This window comes from Anolis sagrei, chromosome 10, assembly GCF_037176765.1.
Source record: "Anolis sagrei isolate rAnoSag1 chromosome 10, rAnoSag1.mat, whole genome shotgun sequence".
Lineage (NCBI taxonomy): Eukaryota > Metazoa > Chordata > Lepidosauria > Squamata > Dactyloidae > Anolis > Anolis sagrei.
This window is the reverse complement of record NC_090030.1, coordinates 135,682-158,822: the sequence shown is the minus strand read 5'-3', so window position 1 is coordinate 158,822 and position 23,141 is coordinate 135,682. Positions and strand designations below refer to the sequence as shown.

The 23,141-nt window shown below is 50.2% G+C and overlaps 1 protein-coding gene across 4 annotated transcripts in view; it reads left to right on the top strand.

Annotated features, from left to right (window-relative positions):
- The window catches only part of EDA (ectodysplasin A), a 40,137-nt gene extending 17,333 nt beyond the window's left edge, over window positions 1–22,804 (top strand). The window contains exons 2-8 of one of the 4 annotated variants that reach the window (XM_067471490.1): window positions 3,426–3,552; window positions 15,845–15,871; window positions 18,315–18,494; window positions 18,840–18,874; window positions 20,130–20,181; window positions 20,295–20,410; window positions 22,401–22,804. In XM_067471490.1, the coding sequence (XP_067327591.1) occupies window positions 3,426–3,552; window positions 15,845–15,871; window positions 18,315–18,494; window positions 18,840–18,874; window positions 20,130–20,181; window positions 20,295–20,410; window positions 22,401–22,655 (792 nt within the window). In that variant the 3' untranslated portion in view covers window positions 22,656–22,804. Of the gene's footprint in view, window positions 1–3,425; window positions 3,553–15,844; window positions 15,872–18,314; window positions 18,495–18,839; window positions 18,875–20,129; window positions 20,182–20,285; window positions 20,417–22,400 lie in introns of all 4 variants that reach the window. The other 3 variants (XM_067471489.1, XM_067471488.1, XM_060756564.2) reach the window with 3 other exon arrangements.
- The last annotated feature ends 337 nt before the right edge of the window (window positions 22,805–23,141 follow it).

Genomic DNA, 23,141 nt, shown 5'->3' with positions numbered 1-23,141 from the left:
AGGGGCTCCAGGTACAATAAAGGTCTCCATGAATCTGGCTGCGTTTTGTGCCTCTTGACAGAGGCCGTGGCGCTCTTTTATCTCGGCAGAATCGGGGTCCCCGCTTTATGGAGAGGGCTTCCTTCTCTTCGGCTGCAGGAGGAGGAGGAGGAGGAGGGTGAACTCAGGTGGAGTGGCCTCCTGGGGGGGGGTGGAGGGGGGAATCGCACATTCCTCAGCACTGAGGTATCCCTGTTTGAAACCTTAGCCTCGCTTCAGCACCTGCAGCCGTGGGCCGGTCTAGAGACTGCGTTGCTGTAATCCAATGCACCGAGTCGTAATCCCTGTGATCCCAAATAAAAGGCCGGTGCCAAACGGCTGCATTCAGTTGGGGTTGCGCTCGCTCTTTCCCATTGGAGTGTTGCCAGGCCTTTTGAATGGGAGCAGGGAGCCCCAGAGCGGGGTTTGGCGACCCCGAAGGGACTCACGAAGAGAAGGCCGGGAATGGATGGGAGCCAAGGAGGGCGCCAAGCGATGGTGGTGGTGGTGGTGGTGGTGTTTATCTATTCCCCGCCTGTCTCCCCACAAGGAAACAAGCCCCCAAAGGGGACCCCAAGAGGAGTCCCCAGCCCTGGCCCTCCGCTGATGAAGAAATGGTACTGTGCGTTCCGATGGCCTGTAAATGGGGCTGCTGTGTTTTCTCTTCCGCTTTCTCTTACGATCATTGAATAATAGAGTTGGAAGGGACCTCCAAAGGCCATTCAGCCCAACAACCTTCTGCCTTCATGCAGGAAAAGCACAATCAAAGCTCCCCCAATGGGTGGACATCCAACCTCAATACCAATAATAATAATAATAATAATAATAATAGTGTCAATGTCACAATCCCAGGTGACAGCAGGATTGCAGAGAAACAACAGGAATATGAGGATTTAAACACCGAACTGCAAAGATTCTGGCACAAACCAGTAAAGGTGGTCCCAGTGGTGATGGGCACACTGGGTGCAGTGCCTCAAGACCTTGGCTTGCACTTAAACACAATCGGCGCTGACAAAATTACCATCTGCCAGCTGCAAAAGGCCACCTTACTGGGATCTGCACGCATTATTCGCCAATACATCACACAGTCCTAGACACTTGGGAAGTGTCTGACGTGTGATCCATTACAACAGCCAGCAGAGTGTCCATGTTTGCTGTGGACTCACCTTGTTGTGTTTCTAATAATAATAATAACAATTGGAAGGGACCTCCAAAGGCCATTCAGTCCAATCCCCTTCTGCCTTCATGCAGGAAAAGCACAAGCAAAGATCCCCCAACAGGTGGCCATCCAACCTCAATACCAGTAATAGTAATAATAATAATAATAATAATAATAATAATAATAATACTTACGTAGGCGATCCCTTGTTGTCTGAGTAAGATTGTCCTCCAAGTGCAGTGTCTTGGTGGTATCTCCATAGGTGGCTGTGGAGCCCTTTTCTTGACCTGCATGTTCTGCCACCACAGTGAGGGCGTCAGTTTCCAGGTGGAAGGCGGTCCCGGTCAAGGTTGGCCTGACACACCTCCTTCCTCTTGGAACATTTCTCCCTTTCACCCTCCATTCGAGCCTCTTCAAATTCTACAGCACTGCTGGTCACAGCTGACCTCCAGCTAAAGTGCTACAGTTTTTAAGGTTGGCTTGGAGCCCATCTTTAAATCGCCTTTTCTGTTCACCAACATTCCGGTTTCCATTCTTGAGTTGGGAGTAGAGTAACTGCTTTGGGAGATGGTGATCTTTGGGCATTCAGACAACATGGCCTTCAGTCCAGTGGAACCATCAATGGCATAGGAGCCAGCTTCAATGCTGGTGGTCCTTGCTTCTTCTTCCAGCATGCTGACCTTTGTCCGCCTTCTTTTTCCCACGAGATTTGCAGAATTTTTCGGAGGCAGTGCTGATGGAATAGTTTCAGGAGTTGTGACATCAGTCCATGTTTTGCAGGCGTATAGCAGAGTTGGGAGGACAATGGCTTATAAACAAGCCCCTTGGTCTCCCCATGGTTGTCCCGATCCTCAAACACTCTCTGCTCCATCCGGAAGAATGCTGCACTCGCAGAGCTCAGGTGATGTTGTATTAGTGTCAGTGTTGACTTTTGTAGAGAAGTGACTGCCAAGGGAGTGGAAATGATCAACATTTTCTAACATTACACCATTAAGCTGTGTTTCTGGCATTGGAGAGGGATTGGCTGGTGCCTTTTGCTGGAAGAGCACTTTGGCTTTCTCAATGCGCAGTGACAGGCCGAGCTTCTCGCATGCTACTGCGAAGGTGTCTAGAGTGGCTTGTAGGTCTTCTTCTGAATGCACGCAGACTACGTTATCATCGGCATATTGGAGTTCTATAACAGATGTTGTTGTGACCTTGGTTTTGGCTTTCAGTCTGCTGAGGATAAATAGCTTGCCATCTGTCTGATATAAATCATCAATAATAATAAGGACCCATGGAAAGGAGGCCAGCAATGGGGGGGGGGGGGGCTACTCTCTGCGGATTGCTGAATGTCCACCTTCCTTTCTAAACATAGAAATTAGCATGTGATACCTGCATTTAAATCTCTCTCCCTTCTTTTGTCCTCTTTTTGGTAAGTGGACACTCATGACTTCCCTTGACATTTCAGGATGATAACTCTATGCCTCATGATCTTCTGCATTGCTCACCGTGGAAAATGGTGAAGTGTCAAACCCTTATTTGCTTTCCAGTCACTCCCACTATATTTTTCAAACCTACAGTTTTCCAGAGAGACATGATTTCTCTTCTCTCTTAGAATGTAACCCTTATGGCATCCTTACTCCTCCAAGTACAGAATATTCATAATGTTCCATAACTCAATCGGAATGGGGGATCTTGAAAAGTCACAAGGAGGGTACCGAGCTCTTGCCCACAGAGAAAGAGGCCCCGCCAGAGCCGTGGGGTGTGAGACGGGCCCCGGTCTCCTTGCTGACCCACAGCCTTGGGACCCCAAAGGGGTGCTGGTGGGGAGGGAGGGAGGTCCATGTTCTCCATCAGCTTCTCACCATCTCATAGTCAAGGACAGTCCGTAGTCGTCCAGAATAATCCTACAAGGGCAAAGCAGACAGACAGTCCAGAGTTCTTTCCAAGGGTCAACGCCAAGCAGTCTCACCAATTCTAGTCATAGTCTGTCATCAAAGTTCCATCCAAGAGTTCACCAACAAAGGTTCATGACGTTGCTTCCAGCAACTACCACCTCCAGCTACTTCTGCCACTCTCACAAGTGCTCTCACCTTTAGATCTCCTCGGTTGGATGGCATCAGCCCTTAACTGCAGCCTGAATAGCTGGAATGCTTAACTCCACACTACTCAGTGGGGCCTGCGCAGGTGTGGCTTTCCTGTGGGGCACCGCCCTCCCTTTTGTGGTCCAGCTGCCCACCCAGACCCTCTCTCTGTCTCTCCTCAGGTCGCCCTGCGCAGCCTGCTCTTCCCGGAGGATCCCTCTCTGCCCGTTTCCCAAGAGGAGAGCAGCGTCCACCTCCATCACCGCATCCGAAGGAACACGCGGAGCAAAGCCAATGAAGGGTCCGAGGGTGAGTCCCATGCAGCCCTCGCCTTCCTCTTCCTTCTTCCTATTGTCAATACTGATACAGTTGTCGTTTCCAAGAGCCCTTTGAGGATGTGAATGGCCACAATGTTAGGTTTGCTGTTGTTGTTGCATGCATTCGAGTCATCGACATATGATGACGATAAGGCAACCCTATCATGGGGTTCGCTTGGCCAGATTAGTGTCTGTATATACCTATGCAGGTGTGTGTGTGTTTCTAGAAGAAAGGCAAAACAGAACACACTAATTATTATTATTATTATTATTATTATTATTATTTATTAACTTTATTTATACCCCGCTAACATCTCCCGAAGGACTCGGTGCGGCTTACAAGAGGCCAAGGCCAACACATCAATAAAACAACAGTATAACAAATACAACAATAAATAAACTCATAAAGCAAAACAATAACATTAAAACAATAGCAATAAACATTAAACAATATATATTATATATCTCTCTCTCTACCCGAACATGCATCTGTGTAGAATCTACTACTATTACTACATTACAATATTCTTCAAATATTACTTCCTCCATAGAATGTCATTTTCTGACATTGGAAATTGTAAAATTTCTAATAATAATAATAATAATAATAATAATAATAAATTATATATTATACTTTAGAGGAAACTCCCCAGGATAGTTTCATACTATACATTATTATCAACACTCTTAGCCAGCACACCAAAAATATATTATTTATAGTAAACCAATAATAATGTTGTTGTCTAGATGGGTTTAGAGGAGGGCTTCTTAAGCTTGTTGTCTGTAGGTATATAGGTGCATAATAAAATAGATACAAAAACCAAACATTTCCTGAAAAACCAACTAGGGCTGGTTTTCCTTTTCATGAAACGTAGCTTAAACTCTTCTGTAAACGCTGCAATGTCTGCAACAGCCACTAAGTGGCGCTTAGAAACACTCTTGCCGGGCGCCTTCTTGACCCCCAACATTTTGAGGAGCCAATGGTTTAAATCGGGCTTCTTGAGCTTTTCCTGCTTGCAACCCCTTTTTGCCCGAGAAAGTTTTGTGTGACCCCAAGTATCCTATAGGTAAGTGAAACAGGTAATACGTTGGCATTCCCTTTCCTCCGCAAGGCCCAGAAAGGCCTCTTTGTGGGTTAGAGAGGGATGCTTGCGCATCTGCTGCAACTTTGTCTCCGTCGCTTCCCCTTCTTCTTCCTTTTGCCCGGATTGTTTTGCAATTTCCTCGCTGAAGTGGTTTCCTTCGCTGTTTGCCAAACCCCGGGAGCGAGTGTCTTAATTCATGGGTTGTTGTAGGTTTTTCTGGGCTATAGGGCCATGTTCTGGAGGCAATTTTTCTCCTGACATTTCGCCTGCATCTATGGCAAGCATCCTCAGGGGTAGTGAGGTCATCTATGCTTGCCATAGATGCAGGCGAAACGTCAGGAGAAAAATTGCCTCCAGAACATGGCCATATAGCCCAGAAAAACCTACAACAACCCATGGATTCCAGCCATGAAAGCCTTCGACAATACATTGTCTGAATTGACTTGGGCGCTCGCTGGGGTCAGGCAGAGAGGCTTGCCCTCAAAGGGTTTTCAGCCTGACATTCCCTTGGCCGTAAACATCGTCCCAAGTCCGCCTCACTTTGGGGCGTGGAGCCATAGGCGCCTGCAGCCATTACAGCCCAATGGCCGGCAGGAAGGAAGGAAGGAAGGAAGGAGATCCACCTGGACGTTGACCGGAAAGAACTTCTTGACCATAAGAAGGATTCTATTGTTATTACTATCATTGCTCATGTGCTCTTCTGTTTGTAATCCCATGCAAACAAAAGGTGGACAACTCAGATGTGCAGGGTTCTATGATTTTAGGATTCCATTATTATTATTCTTAAGCAGAGGCCAAATGGCCATCTGTCAGGAGGGATTGGATTGTGCTTTCCTGCCTGGCAGAAAAAGGTGGGTTGGGATGGATGGCCCCTGGAGTCTCTTCTAACTCTATTATTATTATTATTATTATTATTATTATTATTATCAATGTTATTAAACAGACTGGATGGCGATCTGTCAGGAGGGATCCGTTTGTGCTTTTCATGCATGGCAGAAACAAGTAGGTTGGACTGGATGGCCCTTCCAATGCTATTATTATTGTTGTTGTTGTTGTTGTTGTTGTTAAACAGAGGCTGTGTGGTCATCTGTTAGGAGGGGTTAGATTGTGCCATTTCTACCTGGAAGAAAAGGGCTGGACTGGATGGCCTTCTTTGGGGTCCCTTCCAATTCTAGGATTCTATTATTATCATGATGATGGTTATTATTAAACAGGATCATAGAATCAAAGAGTTGGAAGAGACCTCCTGGGCCATCATCCAGTCCAACCCCATTCTGCCAAGAAGCAGGAAATATTCAAATCACCCTTGACTGATGGCCATCCAGCCTCTGTTTAAAAGCTTCCAAAGAAGGAGCCTCCACCACACTCTGGGGCAGAGAGTTCCACTGCTGAACGGCTCTCACAGTCAGGAAGTTCTTCCTCATGTTCAGATGGAATCTCCTCTCTTGTAGTTTGAAGCCATTTTCCGCGTCCTAGTCTCCAGGGAAGCAGAAAGGAAGCTTGCTCCCTCCTCCCTGTGGCTTCCTCTCACAAGAAGCTAGGTGACCATCTGTCGGGAGGGATTGGATTGTGCTTTTCGTGCCTGGCAGAAGAGAGTTGAACAGGATGGCCCTCTTTGAGGCCTCTTCCAACCCTGTGATCCGATGATTGCATAAACAGGATGACCATCTGTCGGGAGGACTTGGATGGTGTCATTCTTGGCAGAATTGGGTTGGACCGGATGGCCTTTAGGGGTCCGTTCCCTCTTGAGGATCCAATGAGATTGAGCGACAAAGGTCAGGAGGGCTTTCTCTGAACCCGAACCCATCCCGGCGGGAATGCAGCTGCCTATTCTATTCAAGTGTGTGTAGAGAGAGAGAGAGAGCAACAGGGAGCTGAGCTGTTTAAAAATAAACTCCGCTGCCGTCCCAGCCAAGACGCCTCTGGGTATTTGGTTTGAACCTATTAGTCTGCATATGTTAAAGCTGCGGCAACGTCTGTCAGCTCCGTCAGAAACACAGATTGCTTGGATTGCCATTCCTCGCCCCCGGGGCCAGAAACGGGTTCGGGGTTGAGGCATGGCAGGCCTCTCCTTAGTCAGTATTAGTATGGCTGTTGTTGTTGTTGTTGTTGTGATTGTTGTGAGAGGGATAGAGGGTCACACCAAGCCGCCGCGCTTTGTTATGGTGCTCCGGCCTCCCGCCTGGGTGCCTGGTGTGCCGCAGGGATGCTCCCTCCTCTTGCAGATGTTTGTTTACTCGCTCCTCGACTTAAGCCGCAACTCCCTCGCTCGCTCGCTCGCTCGCAAACCCTCCGTTGTTCCTTTTGGTTGCTTTTGGCTCCCAACAAACAAACTCTTCTCTCTTTTTTTTGCCCCATCTCCAATGACTAATACTTCTGTCAGCAGCTTTTTAACTTCATATTTCGCTCGTTACTCAGAGGTGAAGAAAGAGGAGCTGCTGGAGCAGCAACTGCTGAGAGAAATGAGCCCTTGCACTTGCAAGCTGCAACCTGCTGCAAAGGAAGGAACGGCCGGTCGGTCGGTTGATGCAGCGGGAATGGAGGGGTCCAGTGAGGCGGACGCCTCATCCCAGGCCAGAAAGGGAGTAAAGGGGTCAGGACTCCGTCTCTGCAGAGGGAGGGAGGAGGGGGAAAGGTAGAAGAAGTAGAAGCAGTAGTAGAAGAAATAGAAATAGTAGAAGAAGAAGTGGAAGAGGAAGTGGAAAGAGAAGAGGAGGAAGAAGCAAAAGTAGTGGAAGAAGTAACAGTAATAGTATAAGATGATGATGATGAAACAGTAGTAGAAACAGAAGACGTAGTAGTAGTAGTAGTAGTAGTAGTGGAAGAGGAAGTAGAAGAAGTGATAGAAATAGTATAAGAAAATGAAGAAGTAGAAACAGAAGAAGTAGTAAAAGTTGTGGAAGAGGAAGTAGAAGTACTAGAAGTAGAAGACGTGGTATTAGAAGTAGTCGTAGAAGAAGAAGCAATAGAAATAGTATACAAAGAAGATGATGATGATGAAACAGTAGTAGAAACAGAAGACGTAGTAGTAGTAGAAGTGGTAGAAGTACTGGAAGAGGAAGTAGAAGTACTAGTAGTAGAAGAAGTGGTATTAGAAGTAGTAGTAGTAGAAGAAGTAATAGAAATAGTATACAAAGAAGAAGATGATGCTGAAGAAGTAGTGGAAATAGAAGAAGTAATAGAAGAGGAAGAGGAGGAGGTGGAAGGAGAAGTAGAAGAATAAGGAGAAGGGGAAGAAGAGGAGGGCGATGAAGAAGAGGACAACATAGCAGTATAGGAAGAAGAAGAATTAGAAGTAGGAGGAGGAAGGAGGAGGAAGAAGAGGAAGAGGTAGAACAAGAAGTAGATGTAGAAGAAGCTGATGTGGAAATTTAAAAAGGAGAAGAAGTAGTCAGAGGAGGAGGAGGAGGGAGAGAAGGAGAAGTAAAATAGAAGAGGAAGTAAAGTAGAAGAAGAGGGGGAGGAAGGAAAAGAAGGAGAAGGGGATGCAGAAGAAATAGATGCACCGTCACTTCTTTCCTGCGCAGAGAGCTGTCCCATGGGCTTTTGCCCCGTTTCCCTGGGGCTGGTTAAATGGCTGCCACCCGATCATTGGCCACTTTTCTTGCGTGATTTTTGTCAGTCTAGGGAGATGATGATGATGATGGTTGGCACTTCCTGCCCCATTTCAGGGCCTCCTGATCTGGCTGAAGGTTGTCACCCTTGGCTTCCGCTTTTCTGCTCCTGCTTTTCTGCTCCTATTGTTGTTATGTTTGCTCATAACAACACTTCACTTAGGCGATCCCTCGTTGTCCGAGTAGGATAATCCTCCAAGGTGGGTCCGTAGGTGACTGTGGAGCCCTCTTCTTGACCTGCATCTTCTCCCGCAGTGAGGAGGGCATTGGTTTCCAGACGGAAGGTGGTCCCGGTCGGGGTTGGCTTGATGCGCCTTCCTCCTGGCACATTTCTCTCTTTCACCCTCCACTCGTGCCTCCTTGAATTCTGCAGCACTGCTGGTCACAGCTGACCTCCAACTGGAGCGCTCAAGGGCCAGGGCTTCCCAGTTCTCAGTGTCTATGCCAGAGATTTTAAGATTGGCTTTGAGCCCATCTTTCAATCTCTTTTCCTGTCCACCAACATCCTGTTTTCCGTTCTTGAGTTCGGAGCAGAGCAACTGTTTTGGAGCCAGTGGTCGGGCATCCAGACAAAGTAGCCGATCCAGTGGAGTTGATGGCGGAGGACCATCGCTTCAGTGCTCTTTGCTTCTTCCAGCACGCTGACGTTTCCCCGCTTGTCTTCCCAAGAGATTTGCAGGATTTTCCTTAGGCAGCGCTGATGGAATCGTTCCAGGAGTTGCATGTGACGTCTGTAGACAGTCCACTTTTCGCAGGCATAGAGCAGGGTTGGGAGGACAATAGCTTTATAGACGAGCACCTTGGTCTCCCTACGGATGTCCCGGCCCTCAAACACTCTCTGCTTCATTCGGGAAAATGCTACACTCCCAGAGCTCATAACAACAACAACAACAACAATTTGGAAAGAGTGTTCTGTTCCTGGTTTGAACGTGTTGTTTCCTGTTTCATGATGTGGTCCTTACTTTGAAAGTGCTGTATATCAGTTTAGCAGCATCCTACCCAAAGGAGAATGACGCGCCTGCAAGTCGTGGCAGCGACTGAGCCGGGGCCATTGCTGTCGTTTTGGCCTATTCGCTCTTTCATGCCTTGGAAATGAACTATAAGGATAACTAACGGTTAATGCTTAACATGTGGCAGATGATGGCATGGGACGATATGGATAGCATTGCGCACCATCTCCCACCAAACGCCAGCAGCACCTGCAGAGGATCGGACTAGACGTCGGGTTAGGACGCACACCAAAACCTCCCAGGGCTTTCCTTTGCAAATGGGATATTCTGCATCCATGACCAGTGCCTTATGCCTTTAGAAGGCGAAAGCATGCAAAACAGACAGAGCGTGGAAGGAAGAGAGTGGCTCGTTCCCTCTCTCTCTCTCTCTCTCTCTCTCTCTCTGCGTGCCGCTGCTCCTTTCACCTGAAAGCGTTGCTCAACCGCCGCCCTCCGCTGCCAAGTGTCAGGCAAGTTCAGGCCCAGGCGGACAAGTATTTGAGTAATTTTGTAATTAGTTGCACGTCTGAGGTTTTCCTCCTGCTTTTTTCTTTTCCTTCTCCCTCACTCCCTCCCGCTCCACTTGTCACTTCTACATGTTTCGGGACCGGTTGCAGAGGTTGCGCTCCTGCAGACGGGATGGGAGGAACACGCGTCCACCATGATTACGGGGAATGTGGTTATATCATGGTATTTGCCCTTTCTGCCGCAGCATCACTCATGCCCGGCATACGAGGAATATTGTTATATGATGGTATTTGCCCTGTCTGCTGTAGTGTCACAATTGAAACTCGTGTCCAGAGCAGGAGGAATGTTGTTGTATCATGGTATTTGCCCTTTCTGCTGCAGCATCACTCATGGCATATGAGGAATATGAGTTCCAAATGGTTATGAGGAATATTGTTGTATAATGGTATTTGCCCTTTCTGCTGCAGCGTCACAATTGAAGCTGGCGTCCACAATATGAGGAATATTGTTGTATAATGGTATTTGCCCTTTCTGCTGCACCATCACAATTGACACTCATGCCTGGAATATGGGGAATACTGTTGCATAATAGTATTTGCCCTTTCTGCTGCAGCATCGCAGTTGAAGCGCATGCCCAGAATATAAGGAGTGTGGTTGCATAATGGTATTTGCCCTTTCTTCTGCAGCATGACAATTGAAACTCATGCGAGGAGTATTGATTGCAGCTCCTTTGCACACAGCCATCCATCCTGGGCAGCAGTCATTGCTTCCGTGTCCCGAAAGGCCTGGAGGGCACCCTCCTCCTCCTCCTCCTCCTCCTCCTCCTCCTCCTCGCCTTGCATTGAGGAAGGAAGGATGTGTCTGGGGGTGATGGCAGGTTTCGAAATGCCGCTGCCTCATTAATCCTGACAGATGTATCATTCAGGAAGGGCAATTAGGAGGAGCGGCGGGCCGGGCCGGTGGCGTCCTCCTCCTCTGCCAGGGAGAGCAGGGTGCCAAGCGCCTTCCCCTCCGCCATGCCATGCGCGCCCTTGCGTCACCACCCAGCGCTCTCTCCACTCGGCCTGCCAGCTTCCCTCCCTGCCCGACTCTCTCTGGAAACCTGGCAGGCGGAAGGAAGGAAGGAAGGAAGGGTGGGCGACTCCCAAAAGAGCATTCGCTGCTCTCTCTCAGCCTCAGTCTCAGGAGGAGAGGATGGAACAGGAAGAGGAGGGTGAAGAGGAGGAGGAGGAGGAGGAGGAGGAGGAGGAGGAAAAAGAGTTGGAAGAAGTGGGTGGAGAAGGAAGAGGAAGAGAAGACTGAAGAGGAGGAGGAGGAAGAGGAAGAGGAGGAAAAGAGTTGGAAGGAGGTGATGGAGAAGTAAGGGGAAGGGGAGGAGGAAGAGGAGGAGGAAAAAGAGTTGGAAGAAGTGGGTGGAGAAGGAAGAGGAAGAGAAGACTGAAGATGAGGAGGAGGAAGAGGAGGAGGAGGAAGAGGAAGAGGAGGAAAAGAGTTGGAAGGAGGTGATGGAGAAGTAAGGGGAAGGGGAGGAGGAAGAGGAGGAGGAAAAAGAGTTGGAAGAAGTGGGTGGAGAAGGAAGAGGAAGAGAAGACTGAAGATGAGGAGGAGGAAGAGGAGGAGGAGGAGGAAGAGGAGGAGGAGGAAAAGAGTTGGAAGGAGGTGATGGAGAAGTAAGGGGAAGGGGAGGAGGAAGAGGAGGAGGAAAAAGACGAGAGAAATGGATGGAGAAGTAAGAGGAAGAGAAGACTGAAGATGAGGAGGAGGAGGAAGAGGAGGAGGAGGAAGAGGAGGAAGAAGTGGATGGAGAAGTAAGGGGAAGAGAAGACTGAAGATGAGGAGGAAGAGGAGGAAAAGGAGGAAGAGGAAGAGGAGGAGGAAAAAGACTTGAGAGAAATGGATGGAGAAGTAAGAGGAAGAGAAGACTGAAGATGAGGAGGAGGAAGAGGAGGAGGAGTAAGAGGAGGAGGAAAAGAGTTGGAAGAAGTTGATGGAGAAGTAAGGGGAAGGGGAGGAGGAAGGGGAGGAGGAAAAAGATTTGAGAGAAATGGATGGAGAAGTAAGAGGAAGAGAAGACTGAAGATGAGGAGGAGGAGGAAGAGGAGGAGGAGGAAGAGGAGGAAGAAGTGGATGGAGAAGTAAGGGGAAGAGAAGACTGAAGATGAGGAGGAAGAGGAGGAAAAGGAGGAAGAGGAAGAGGAGGAGGAAAAAGACTTGAGAGAAATGGATGGAGAAGTAAGAGGAAGAGAAGACTGAAGATGAGGAGGAGGAAGAGGAGGAGGAGTAAGAGGAGGAGGAAGAGAGTTGGAAGAAGTTGATGGAGAAGTAAGGGGAAGGGGAGGAGGAAGGGGAGGAGGAAAAAGATTTGAGAGAAATGGATGGAGAAGTAAGAGGAAGAGAAGACTGAAGATGAGGAGGAGGAGGAAGAGGAGGAGGAGGAAGAGGAGGAAGAAGTGGATGGAGAAGTAAGGGGAAGAGAAGACTGAAGATGAGGAGGAAGAGGAGGAAAAGGAGGAAGAGGAAGAGGAGGAGGAAAAAGACTTGAGAGAAATGGATGGAGAAGTAAGAGGAAGAGAAGACTGAAGATGAGGAGGAGGAAGAGGAGGAGGAGTAAGAGGAGGAGGAAAAGAGTTGGAAGAAGTTGATGGAGAAGTAAGGGGAAGGGGAGGAGGAAGGGGAGGAGGAAAAAGATTTGAGAGAAATGGATGGAGAAGTAAGAGGAAGAGAAGACTGAAGATGAGGAGGAGGAGGAAGAGGAGGAGGAGGAAGAGGAGGAAGAAGTGGATGGAGAAGTAAGGGGAAGAGAAGACTGAAGATGAGGAGGAAGAGGAGGAAAAGGAGGAAGAGGAAGAGGAGGAGGAAAAAGACTTGAGAGAAATGGATGGAGAAGTAAGAGGAAGAGAAGACTGAAGATGAGGAGGAGGAAGAGGAGGAGGAGTAAGAGGAGGAGGAAGAGGAGGAGGAAAAAGACTTGGGAGAAGTGGATGGAGAAGTAAGAGGAAGAGAAGACTGAAGATGAGGAGGAGGAGGAAGAGGAGGAGGAGGAGGAGGAAAAAGAGTTGGAAGAAGTCGATGGAGAAGTAAGAGGAAGAGGAGGAGGAGGAGGCAGAGAAGGCAGTCCCGTCAGTCTTTGATCCCTCCTCCTCCTCCTCCTTCCTCTTCCTTTGCGTGGAAGGCCAGCCTGCCCTTGCCTTGACCCAAAGAGCAGTCCAGGGAGTGGGAAGGCCGGTGTAAACACGTTGGAGCCATTGGACCAAGAGGACTGATGGAGGAGGAGGAGGAGGAGGAGTGAAGTGAGAAGGGATGCTTGGGAACCAGGGACAACGAGAGAGCGCCAGAGGGCAAAGAGCGGCGGAAGGAGGCCTCCCTCCCCCTCAGAGGGAGGCCGTGCTGCCTTGTTTCCTGAGGAAGGCGTAAACGTCCACCTGGCCTCCCTTTGCCTGGCGCCCAACCCGGCCTTGGCGGAGGGCCTTCCAAGGAGCGGCCCCCTGGGTGGGATTTCTGAGGCTCCAGAGAAGGCGCCCCGACTCATGCATCCCCAGTGCACCCCGAGGCCTTTCCCGTCCAAGGAGACCGTCCGTCCGTCCGTCCTGTGGCTGCTTCCTCCTCCTCCTCCTCCTCCTCCTCCTCCTCCTCGTCCTCAGCAGGGAGCCTGGCTTTTGTGAGGATGCAGCAGCAGCAGCAGGGAGCGAGGCCTGTGTGCAGAGCGACAAGAGGGGTGTGTGGGTCCCACTGTGCCTTTACTGGCCCTTGGTTCCCCCACGAGGCCCACCCTTGGCTTGACTCGGGGTGTTTCCTTTTTAGGGATCCCACCAAAGAGACCGATGAGAGCCATTCTGCAGCCGGGCTCCTTCCTTGACAGGCAGCGAGTTTGTTGTTGTTGTTCATTCATTCAGTCGTCTCCGACTCTTCGTGACCTCATGGACCAGCCCACACCAGAGCTCCCTGTTGGCCGTCACCACCCCCAGCTCTTTCCAGGTCAGTCCAGTCCCTTCAAGGATGCCACCCATCCATCTTGCCCTTGGTCGTCCCCTCTTCCTTTTGCCTTCCACTTTCCCCAGCATCATTCCCTTCTCTAGGCTTTGCTGTCTCCTCAGGATGTGGCATTCAAAGGACTTCCACTTGGTCTCTAGTCTCCTTCCCTCCAGTGAGCTTTAGTCGGGCTTTCTTTCCTGGAGGATGGACTGGTTGGATCTTCTCGCAGTCCAAGGCACTCTCAGCACTTTCCTCCAACACCACAGCTCACAAGCCTCTCTCTTCCTTGGCTCAGCCTTCCCGAAGGTCCAGCTCTCACATCCGTAGGTTGCTACAGGGAAGACCATGGCTTGGACTAGGCAATGGATCTTTGTTGTCAGTCTGATGTCTCTGCTCTTCACTATTTTATCGAGACTGGACCTTGATCTTCTCCCAAGAAGGAAGCGTCTTCTGATTTCCAGATGTTCCCCAAAATACCCATTCGTTCCCAGGTGGTGCCATGGGTTCAACCCTTGTGCCGACAGGACTGCTGGCCAACAGCGGTTCAAATCCAGGGAAAGCAAGTTGGGCTCCCTCTGTCAGCTCCAGCTCCCCATGCGGAGACATGAGAGAAGCCTCCCACAAGGATGGTAAAACATCTGGGCAACGTCTCCTGGGCAACGTCCTTGCAGACAGCAATTCTCTCAAACCAGGAGCAACTTGCAGTTTCTCAAGTGGCTCCTGACATACAAACACGCATATATATATAAATGTTTATATATTTGTAGACTGAATTGTACTGAAAGGCTTTTAATGTAAGCAGGAGAGAAAAAGCGGGGGATAAATAAACAACAGCAACAACAACAACAATAATGGCTTGTGGTGGACACAGGCTTCCTCCTCCTCCTCCTCCTCCGTCTCCCATGTGGCCGCCATCCCTTTCCGTGCCGGCTTTGAAGGCAATGGCTTTCATCCCTCGCGACTGGAACATGGCCAGACAGCCCAGAAAACTCACAGTGTTTGGCTCGCCACAGTTATTTGTACTTTCACTCGGCTTCATCATCATCCAGAGGGTACGACACACACACACACCGCTTACTTTGAAGGCTTTGCGGGGTGATCCAAGCTGCTCCAGGAAAAGGCATGTGAATGTGTTGTTGAAGGTTTTCACGACCGAAATCACTTCGTTGCTGTGAGTTTTCTGGGCTGTCTGGTCATGTTCCAGCATCATTCTCTCCTCACATAGATGTGGGCAAAACGTCAGGAGAGAATGCTTCTGGAACATGGCCAGACAGCCCAGAAAACTCACAGCAACGAAGGCATGTGAATGTTTGTATATCTTTAGGTTTGAAATTCAGTTGCATTGGTTTTATTGTGAATCTCATTTTTAGGGAGATAAAGTGGGATGCAAACAACAACAACAACAACAACAAAGTCCAGCCCCATGAGAGATCCTTTCTCTCCAAGGGACTCGTTGGGACAACTGTCCTGGAATTTCACCACAAATTTCGTAACGGCACAACTTCATCTCAGAATAATAATAGTAGTAATAATACCATTGGTATGGATTGCCCGCCTCCCCTTTTCAAGGCCTGCGCCAATTCCAATTGTGCCCAAATTGGGAAAAGGTGATTCTCGTGCGTGGAAAGCTTCTCGTTCCTTTTGGCAAAAAAATAGCCAAGGGAAGCTTTTAGCGGGGCGTTTGCTGAAGAGATGGACTCGGGGAACAAAGGGCCTAATGGCAGGAAAATGGGGAGACAGGGTGGCGTTGTGGTTGTTGCTGCTGCGGCTGCAGAGGGTCGTCCCAGGTGCCCCCCCTTCTCTTGACCGAGTCTCTTTGGAAAGGGCTTGCAAGAAATCCATCCCATCAATATGTCTCAAGGGGGGAAACGTCAGCGGTTTGCTTAAGCGACACGGAGCGACAGCCGGGGCCCAGATGTTGCGCGCAGGAGCGCATCCAGATGGGAAGCCTCTTCCCGCGCGGCTTCTGCTCCTCCGGGTTCCTTCTTCTCAGCCATTCCCGCTTCTGCCATTGGCTTCTTTGGACGAATTTATCATCCCGTGAATGCTTCGGCCCCCCCTCCCCCCCTCCCTCCCTCCCAGTGTTTTGGACTCCGACTCCCACAATTCCTGGCAGAGGAGCTGAACTGCCTTGTTCTTTCTCTCTTCTTTTCCAGGCACAACCTCAGCTAAGAAGAAAAAAGGTGAGTTGGATGCTTCATCGCTGGTTTTCTACAGGTTTCCGTCCAGGTCGGTCTAGGGATGGTTTTTCTCAGATCCAGTTTTGGATAAAGAGGATTCAATTAGCGGGTGCAATTTTGGAGGGCGGAGTGGCACAGTGGTGTCTATGGAAGCAATGCAATGGGTGCAAGAGGGCGAACCCTGCAGCACAGATGTCCCTGCTGCTCTTGGGGAAACACCAGTGGGGTGTCGTGCTGTGGTTTGAGGCCGGGCTGCGTGGCCAACAGATTCTAGAAGCATATGCTTCTGCATTCACTTCATGGCTATTTGCATCTCTAGGGGATCTGATGGGTGTCAGAGGATACACACAGAGACATATACATACATACACACCTGTGGAATAATGTCCAGGGTGGGAGGAAGAACCAGTGTCTATTAAACTGAACAAAACATGGCTGCCAGTACTGAAAAACACTGTAAAATTGAGACAGTGACCAATGAACGCCACCCAGGCTAAGGATGTCTCCAAGGCAGCAAACAATTGAAAGGAAACAAAGGACAGGCTACTTCTATAATTATAATAGTAGTCATCATCATAATGCTACCACCAGTAATAATGTCTCCAAGGCTAGAAGCGATGAAGGGCCAGTGAGCACCACCCAGGCTAAGGATGTCTCCAAGGCAGCAAGCAATTCAAAGGAAGCAAAGGCCTGGCTACTTTTGTGGTGATGATGATGATGATGATGATGATGTCTCCAGTCAGAAAACAATTCAAAGAAATTCAATTTAAAGGACAGGCTACTTCTATAATCATCATCATCATCATCATCAAGAAACACGAATCCAGGAACATGAAAGGCACTGCAGGCTACTTCAGCCAGAGAAGTCAGCCATAGCAGAGCACCTGATGAACCAACCTGGACACAGCAGATTATTTGAGAACGCAGAAATGCTGGACCACACCAACAACCACCATGTCAGACTACACAGAGAAGACACTGAAATCCACAAGAAGCAGGTGGACAATGTCAACAGAAAGGAGGAATATGAACAAAATCTGGCTCCCAGTATTAAAAAAAACTCTAAAATTACAACAGCACAACAACAGAGAGGAAACAATCAGGGACAGCTAATCATCTCTCAACAAAAGATTGCCCCAGGCACTAACAAGCCACACCAAACAACTGCCAGGCCATCAAATGCTAATCAACGTGGTCAGTTCAAACATTCACACCTAGCTCCAGCAGACAAGAGTCCTTTGTCCCACCCTGGTCATCATTCCACAGGAATATAAACCCTTTTCCCTAGTTCCAACAGACCTCACTACTTCTGAAGATGCTTGCCAGAGATGCAGGTGAAACGTCAGGAGAAATTGCCTCTAGAACATGGCCATATAGCCCGAAAAACCCTACAACAACCCATGATTCTGGCCATGAAAGCCTTCAACAATACAATAATAATAATAATAATAATAATAATAATAATAATAATAATAGTTTATTTACATTTACAGCTTTTCTCTTCCGCCCTTCTCCTCACCCCGCAGGAGACGCAGGGCGGATCACAGTGTACACATATATGGCAAACATTCAATGCCAATTTTGACATACAACATATACAGACATACACAGAGGCTATTTCACTTTTTCTGGCCGCCAGGGGAGCTGCAACACTGATGAAGCACTTCCACGTTCCCCGCATGCTTTTTTGCCGGAGTGCTTTTGCTGGAGTCTTTTTTATGGCCTCATAAATTATTTAATTTAGCCTCCCCACACTTTAAGGTGGTACCTAATTTTCCTACTTGACAGATGCAACTGTCTTTCGGTTTGCAAAGGTTGACAACAGGCTACACAATTGGTTGGGAACCCACTCCAACCCGGGCTGGCTTCGAATTCATGACCTTTTGGTCAGCGTGATCTTAATGCAGCTGGCACTCAGCCAGCTGCACCACAATTATTATTATGTCTCCGGGCAGAAAGCCATCAAGGGCCAGTGAGCACCACCCAGGCTAAGGATGTCTCCAAGGCAGCAAGCCTGCAAAGGGGACAAAGGCCAGGCTCCTTCCATTCAGATGCCCTACTTAAATGGTCATGGATAGACCCCACTCAGCACACTCAACAGGAGCTTGCGAATCACACCCTTCCCACTTGGTGAATCGATATTGGTTCTTTCTTCCACCCTGGACACCATTCCTCAAGGATGTTGTGCACTCCACTTGCTTGATTCCCATCAGATCCACACAGCCTGGAAAACACGTTGCTATAGGTTCGTCTTCTCTTGGAAGAACACGCCAAGACACACAGGGCTGAAGATAACAGGCATCGTTATTGTTCCGAATGTGAGTGTCCATGGCAGTTGGCCATACAGCCTAGAAAACACACTACAACAGCCTAGTGATTCTGGCCATGGAAGCCTCGGACAGAAGATCCTGGAACACTAACGCCTGCTCCTTCTTTCTTTCTGCAGGCAAACGAGCGGGGCCCCCTGGCCCCCCAGGGCCACAAGGGCCGCCTGGCCCCCCCGGCCCGCAAGGGCCTCCAGGCATCCCCGGCATCCCCGGCATCCCTGGCACCACTGTCATGGGCCCCCCTGGCCCTCCCGGCCCACCTGGCCTCCAGGGGCCCCCTGGCGTGCAGGGCCCCACAGGTGAGGAGGAGGAGGAGGAGGAGGAAGAGGAGGGGGCACATTCCTGGGGGGGGGAGTGCAGATCTGTACCCTTCTCGTAAAAAAATTATATCACAAACAAAGTTGGAAGGCTTTAATTCAAAAGCATGAATTAGGGAATGCAACAAAGTTCCAACTGACAGTTTATTTCCCTCTTGCCTGCATCCATGGGGTGAGAGATTGCCCCACTCTTTGTGGCCTCTTCCAAATGACCGGCTGCCTCAAGCCATGAGGGGGTCAGTGGAGGGGGAGGGGGAGGAGGGGGAGGGAGGGACACGGCCTTTGAGTGACAGATGACGATGACAATGACGATGTCCTTTTTTGCAGGTGCCACAGACAAAGTGGGACCCAGAGATGCCCAGGTGAGGCAGCCGGGTTGGGTGGGATGGCTAGCCATGCAGCTCCATGTCTTTACGCTGTGCGAAAAACACTTCTTCCTGAACATGTGGCCACTCAGAGCCACTGAAAGGTTAAAGGAAGTGGGGCTGACCCACGTGACGGGAACAACAAGTCCTTTGTCCCGGGCATGAGGGGCCACCAAGTGGGGCACATAAAGAGCGGAGAGCCATGCGCCCGCTCGCTCGCTTCCACCTTGATCTCTGCTCTGTTGCCATGATGCCTCCATGAAGGAGGGTGGAGTTGTGAGTATCCCGGTGACTGTGTAAACAGACTGCTCAGATGCAACGAGACGCAAATAAAACCTTCAAAAGTCCTGGTGTCTCGTTAAAGAGATAAGGCTGAAGAGCTGCGCAGGATTTCTCATTCTGCTCATTAGGAAGCGGCTGATAAGGAAGGGCTGAGCTGATATTGGGCCAGATGAGCTGCTTGTCAGCGAGGGGTGGAATAGAGGAGAAGAGTAAAAACACACACAAGGAATCCAGTCCACAAAACACTGCAGAGTCTTGGTCGCAGTTAACAGGGATTTTGTACCACAGCCTCTGACCTTGTATAGTAGTAGCTCACCAGCTTGAGCTCAGGCTTCCTTCCAAACTCCTTTGGAGGTTGAGTCTTCCGGCGTTGGCACCTATCACTATTTACAGGTCTGCCATCAGTATACAGAGATACTCCAAACACAGCAAGGTACTCACACAGTGAGTATGGCGATGGATTACAGATGCAAAGAGATCATCATGGCAGGCTATCAAAAATGGCAGAGAGCAAGCCCACGGCAAAGAGGGAGTGCACAGACAAGCCACTCACTCCCATGCTTCTCTCAGGAAGGGAAACAATTCACTTAGCCCTAGATCCATGCTTGTATTTTCTTCACCCTGGAGAGGACTGTGCTGTGAACACATGTCCATCAGAACTGTATTTCTCCAATTGGAGGCACATGCAACGCCTCCCTCTCTATTCCCGCTTTCTTGTAGCTGGCACTGCTTACCTTGGAGCATTCTGTCCGAGTGCAGCGTTACGGAGTTATGATAAAGGGCGTGCCACATGGCAGGGTTGTCGCGATTGTATGACACCAGGTGTCTTTGTGCAAACGGCCAGCTTCTGAACAGACACTTGGGGGGCAAAGTGGGGCCCCGCCTTTAAGCAGAACCCACCCTTCAGCCCCGCTCCTCAGCAACACACATGAGCCTCACCCGCTGCCCCTTCCTTCTCCTTCCTTTGCAGCCGGCCGTGGTCCACTTGCAGGGACAAGGCTCCGCCATCCAAGTCAAGAATGGTAAGAAGAATCCCCTCCCTCCCTCCCTCCCCGAACGACCCCCCCTGACCCCCTTGACCCCCTCGCTGCTGATCACTGAGTGACTGCCGTTTTCTCATACTGAGATCTTTCAGGTGGGGTCCTCAACGACTGGTCCCGCGTGGCCATGAACCCCCGGGTCTTCAAGCTGCACGCCCGCAGCGGTGAACTGGAGGTGCTGGTGGACGGCACCTACTTCGTCTATAGTCAGGTAGAAGTGAGTACGGTCTCCGGCTGGCGCTCCTTCCTTACGGGTTGCACGGCACTGCACTGTGGGGGAAGCGGGGGGGGGGGTTGCATTGCATTGCATTGTGGAGAAAGGGGTAGGTGGGTTGGGTTGCATTGTGGGGAAAGAGGGGTGAATGGGTTGCATTGCATTGCGGAGAAATGGGTAGGTGGGTTGGGTTGCATTGCATTGCATAGAAATAGGTAGGTGGGTTGTGTTGCATTGCATTGCATTGCGGAGAAATGGGTAGGTGGGTTGTGTTGCATTGCATTGCATTGCAGAGAAATAGGTAGGTGGGTTGGGTTGCATTGCATTGCATAGAAATAGGTAGGTGGGTTGTGTTGCATTGCATTGCATTGCGGAGAAATGGGTAGGTGGGTTGGGTTGCATTGCATTGCATTGCAGAGAAATGGGTAGGTGGGTTGGGTTGCATTGCATTGCATTGCAGAGAAATGAGTAGGTGGGTTGGGTTGCATTGCATTGCGGGGAAAGGGGGGTTGGGTTGCATTGCATTGCAGTGCGGAGAAATGGGTAGGTGGGTTGGGTTGCATTGCATTGCATTGTGGGGAAAGGGGGTTGGGTTGCATTGCATTGCATTGGGGAGAAATGGGTAGGTGGGTTGGGTTGCATTGAATTGCATTGTGGGGAAAGAGTGTCTGCAAAGGGGTGGGGGCTGCAGCGGGCCCAAATGTCCACTCTAAGGGATCAGAGGGCAGTCCTGAGGGGCCCGGGGCCACCATTCCCTCTGCCTAATGATAAAGTCACCCTCAAAACTTCCAAGGTATTTCTCTTCCCTGCAAAGTACTGTCTTGCTTCAGTTCTAAGGAAGTTGGAGGGGAGGGCCCAACAAGGAAGGCCAAAAACACGCCCCACCTGAGAGAACTGAGAAGGGGGGGGGGCGCTGTGAGGGCGGTGGGGGGTCCCACTCCAGGCCCTGATAATGGCCTCTCCTTGAAGTGACTGACCTTCCTTCTTTCCTTCCTTCCCTCCCTTCTTCGCTCTTCCTTCCCTTCCCTTCCCTTCCAATCCTTCCTTCCCTCCCTCCTTCCCTGTTTTATTCTTTCTTTCCTTCTCTTCTTCCCTCCCTCTGCCTATCCTTCCCTATTCCTTCCCTCCCTCCTTCGCTCTTCCTTTCCTTTCCTTCCTTCTCTCCCTCCCTCCTTCCGTTTCCTTCCTTCTCTTCCTCTTTTCGCTTCTTCTCTCCTTCCTTCCCTGTTTTACTTCCTTCCTTCTCTCCCTCTCTCCTTCCGTTTTCTTCCTTCTTTCTTATCTTCTCTCCTTCCCTCCCTCTGCCTATCCTTCCACATTCCTTCCCTCCTTCTCTTCTTCCTCTCCTTCTCTCCTTCCCTCCTTCCCCGTTTCCTTCCTTCCTCCCTCTTTTCACTTCTTCTCTCCTTCCTTCCCTGTTTCCTTCTTTCTTTCCTTCCCTCCCTCTGCCTATCCTTCCACATTCCTTCCCTCCTTCTCTTCTTCCTCTCCTTCTCTCCCTCCCTCCTTCCCCGTTTCCTTCCTTCCTCCCTCTTTTCGCTTCTTCTCTCCTTCCTTCCCTGTTTCCTTCTTTCTTTCCTTCCCTCCTTCTGTCTATCCTTCCACATTCCTTCCCTCCTTCTCTTCTTCCTCTCCTTCTCTCCCTCCCTCCTTCCCCGTTTCCTTCCTTCCTCCCTCTTTTCACTTCTTCTCTCCTTCCTTCCCTGTTTCCTTCTTTCTTTCCTTCCCTCCTTCTGTCTATCCTTCCACATTCCTTCCCTCCTTCTCTTCTTCCTCTCCTTCTCTCCCTCCCTCCTTCCCCGTTTCCTTCCTCCCTCCCTCTTTTCGCTTCTTCTTCCTTCCCTGTTTCCTTCTTTTTTTCCTTCCCTCCTTCCCTCCCTCTGCCTATCCTTCCATCCATCCTTCCCTCCTTTCTTCTCTTCTTCCTCTCTTTCTTTCCCCCTTCCTTCCCCCCTCCCTCCCTTCCTTCCCCGCTTCCTCCTGCCAGGTCTACTACATCAACTTCACGGACTTTGCCAGCTACGAGGTGGTGGTGGACGAGCAGCCCTTCCTGCAGTGCACGCGCAGCCTGGAGACGGGCAAGACCAGCTTCAACACCTGCTACACGGCCGGCGTCTGCCTCCTCCGCGCACGGCAGAAGATCGCCGTCAAGATGGTGCACGCCGACATCTCCGTCAACATGAGCAAGCACACCACCTTCTTCGGGGCCGTCCGCCTGGGGGACGCCCCGGGGTCCTCCTAAGGGGGGAAGGGGAGACCCGGAGCCCCAGAGACACAGGAAGGGGGAGCGAGAGAGAGAGAGAGAGCGGTATTTATTGGCCTGAGGCGGCCCCGCCCGCTGCTTCCGCGAGACCGGGCGCCCGATGCCCTTGCCCTGCCTTTGGGCCCCCCCCCCCCCCCGCCGGAGACACTTCTGCCGGGCGGCCGCGCTCTCTCCCGCCCGCACTCACTGCTCTCAATGGACGAACGGGCGGGACTGCATTGGGCCGAGGGCCGCTCCATCCGTGTATAGACTATTTTTATATATGTTATATATAGTGTATATAAACTTGGGGTGTAAGTTTACATCGTCTTCCGCCAGTGTTTTGACGTTTTGCAAATAAAAGCTGGGTTTTTTCTGACCGGTGGTCTTCCTTCCGCCCAAGAAAGCGGCTCCAAGCGGCCCCAGGACACAAACCAAGGCCGTCTCATTTGCAGCCGACAAGTATGATGATGATGATGATGATGA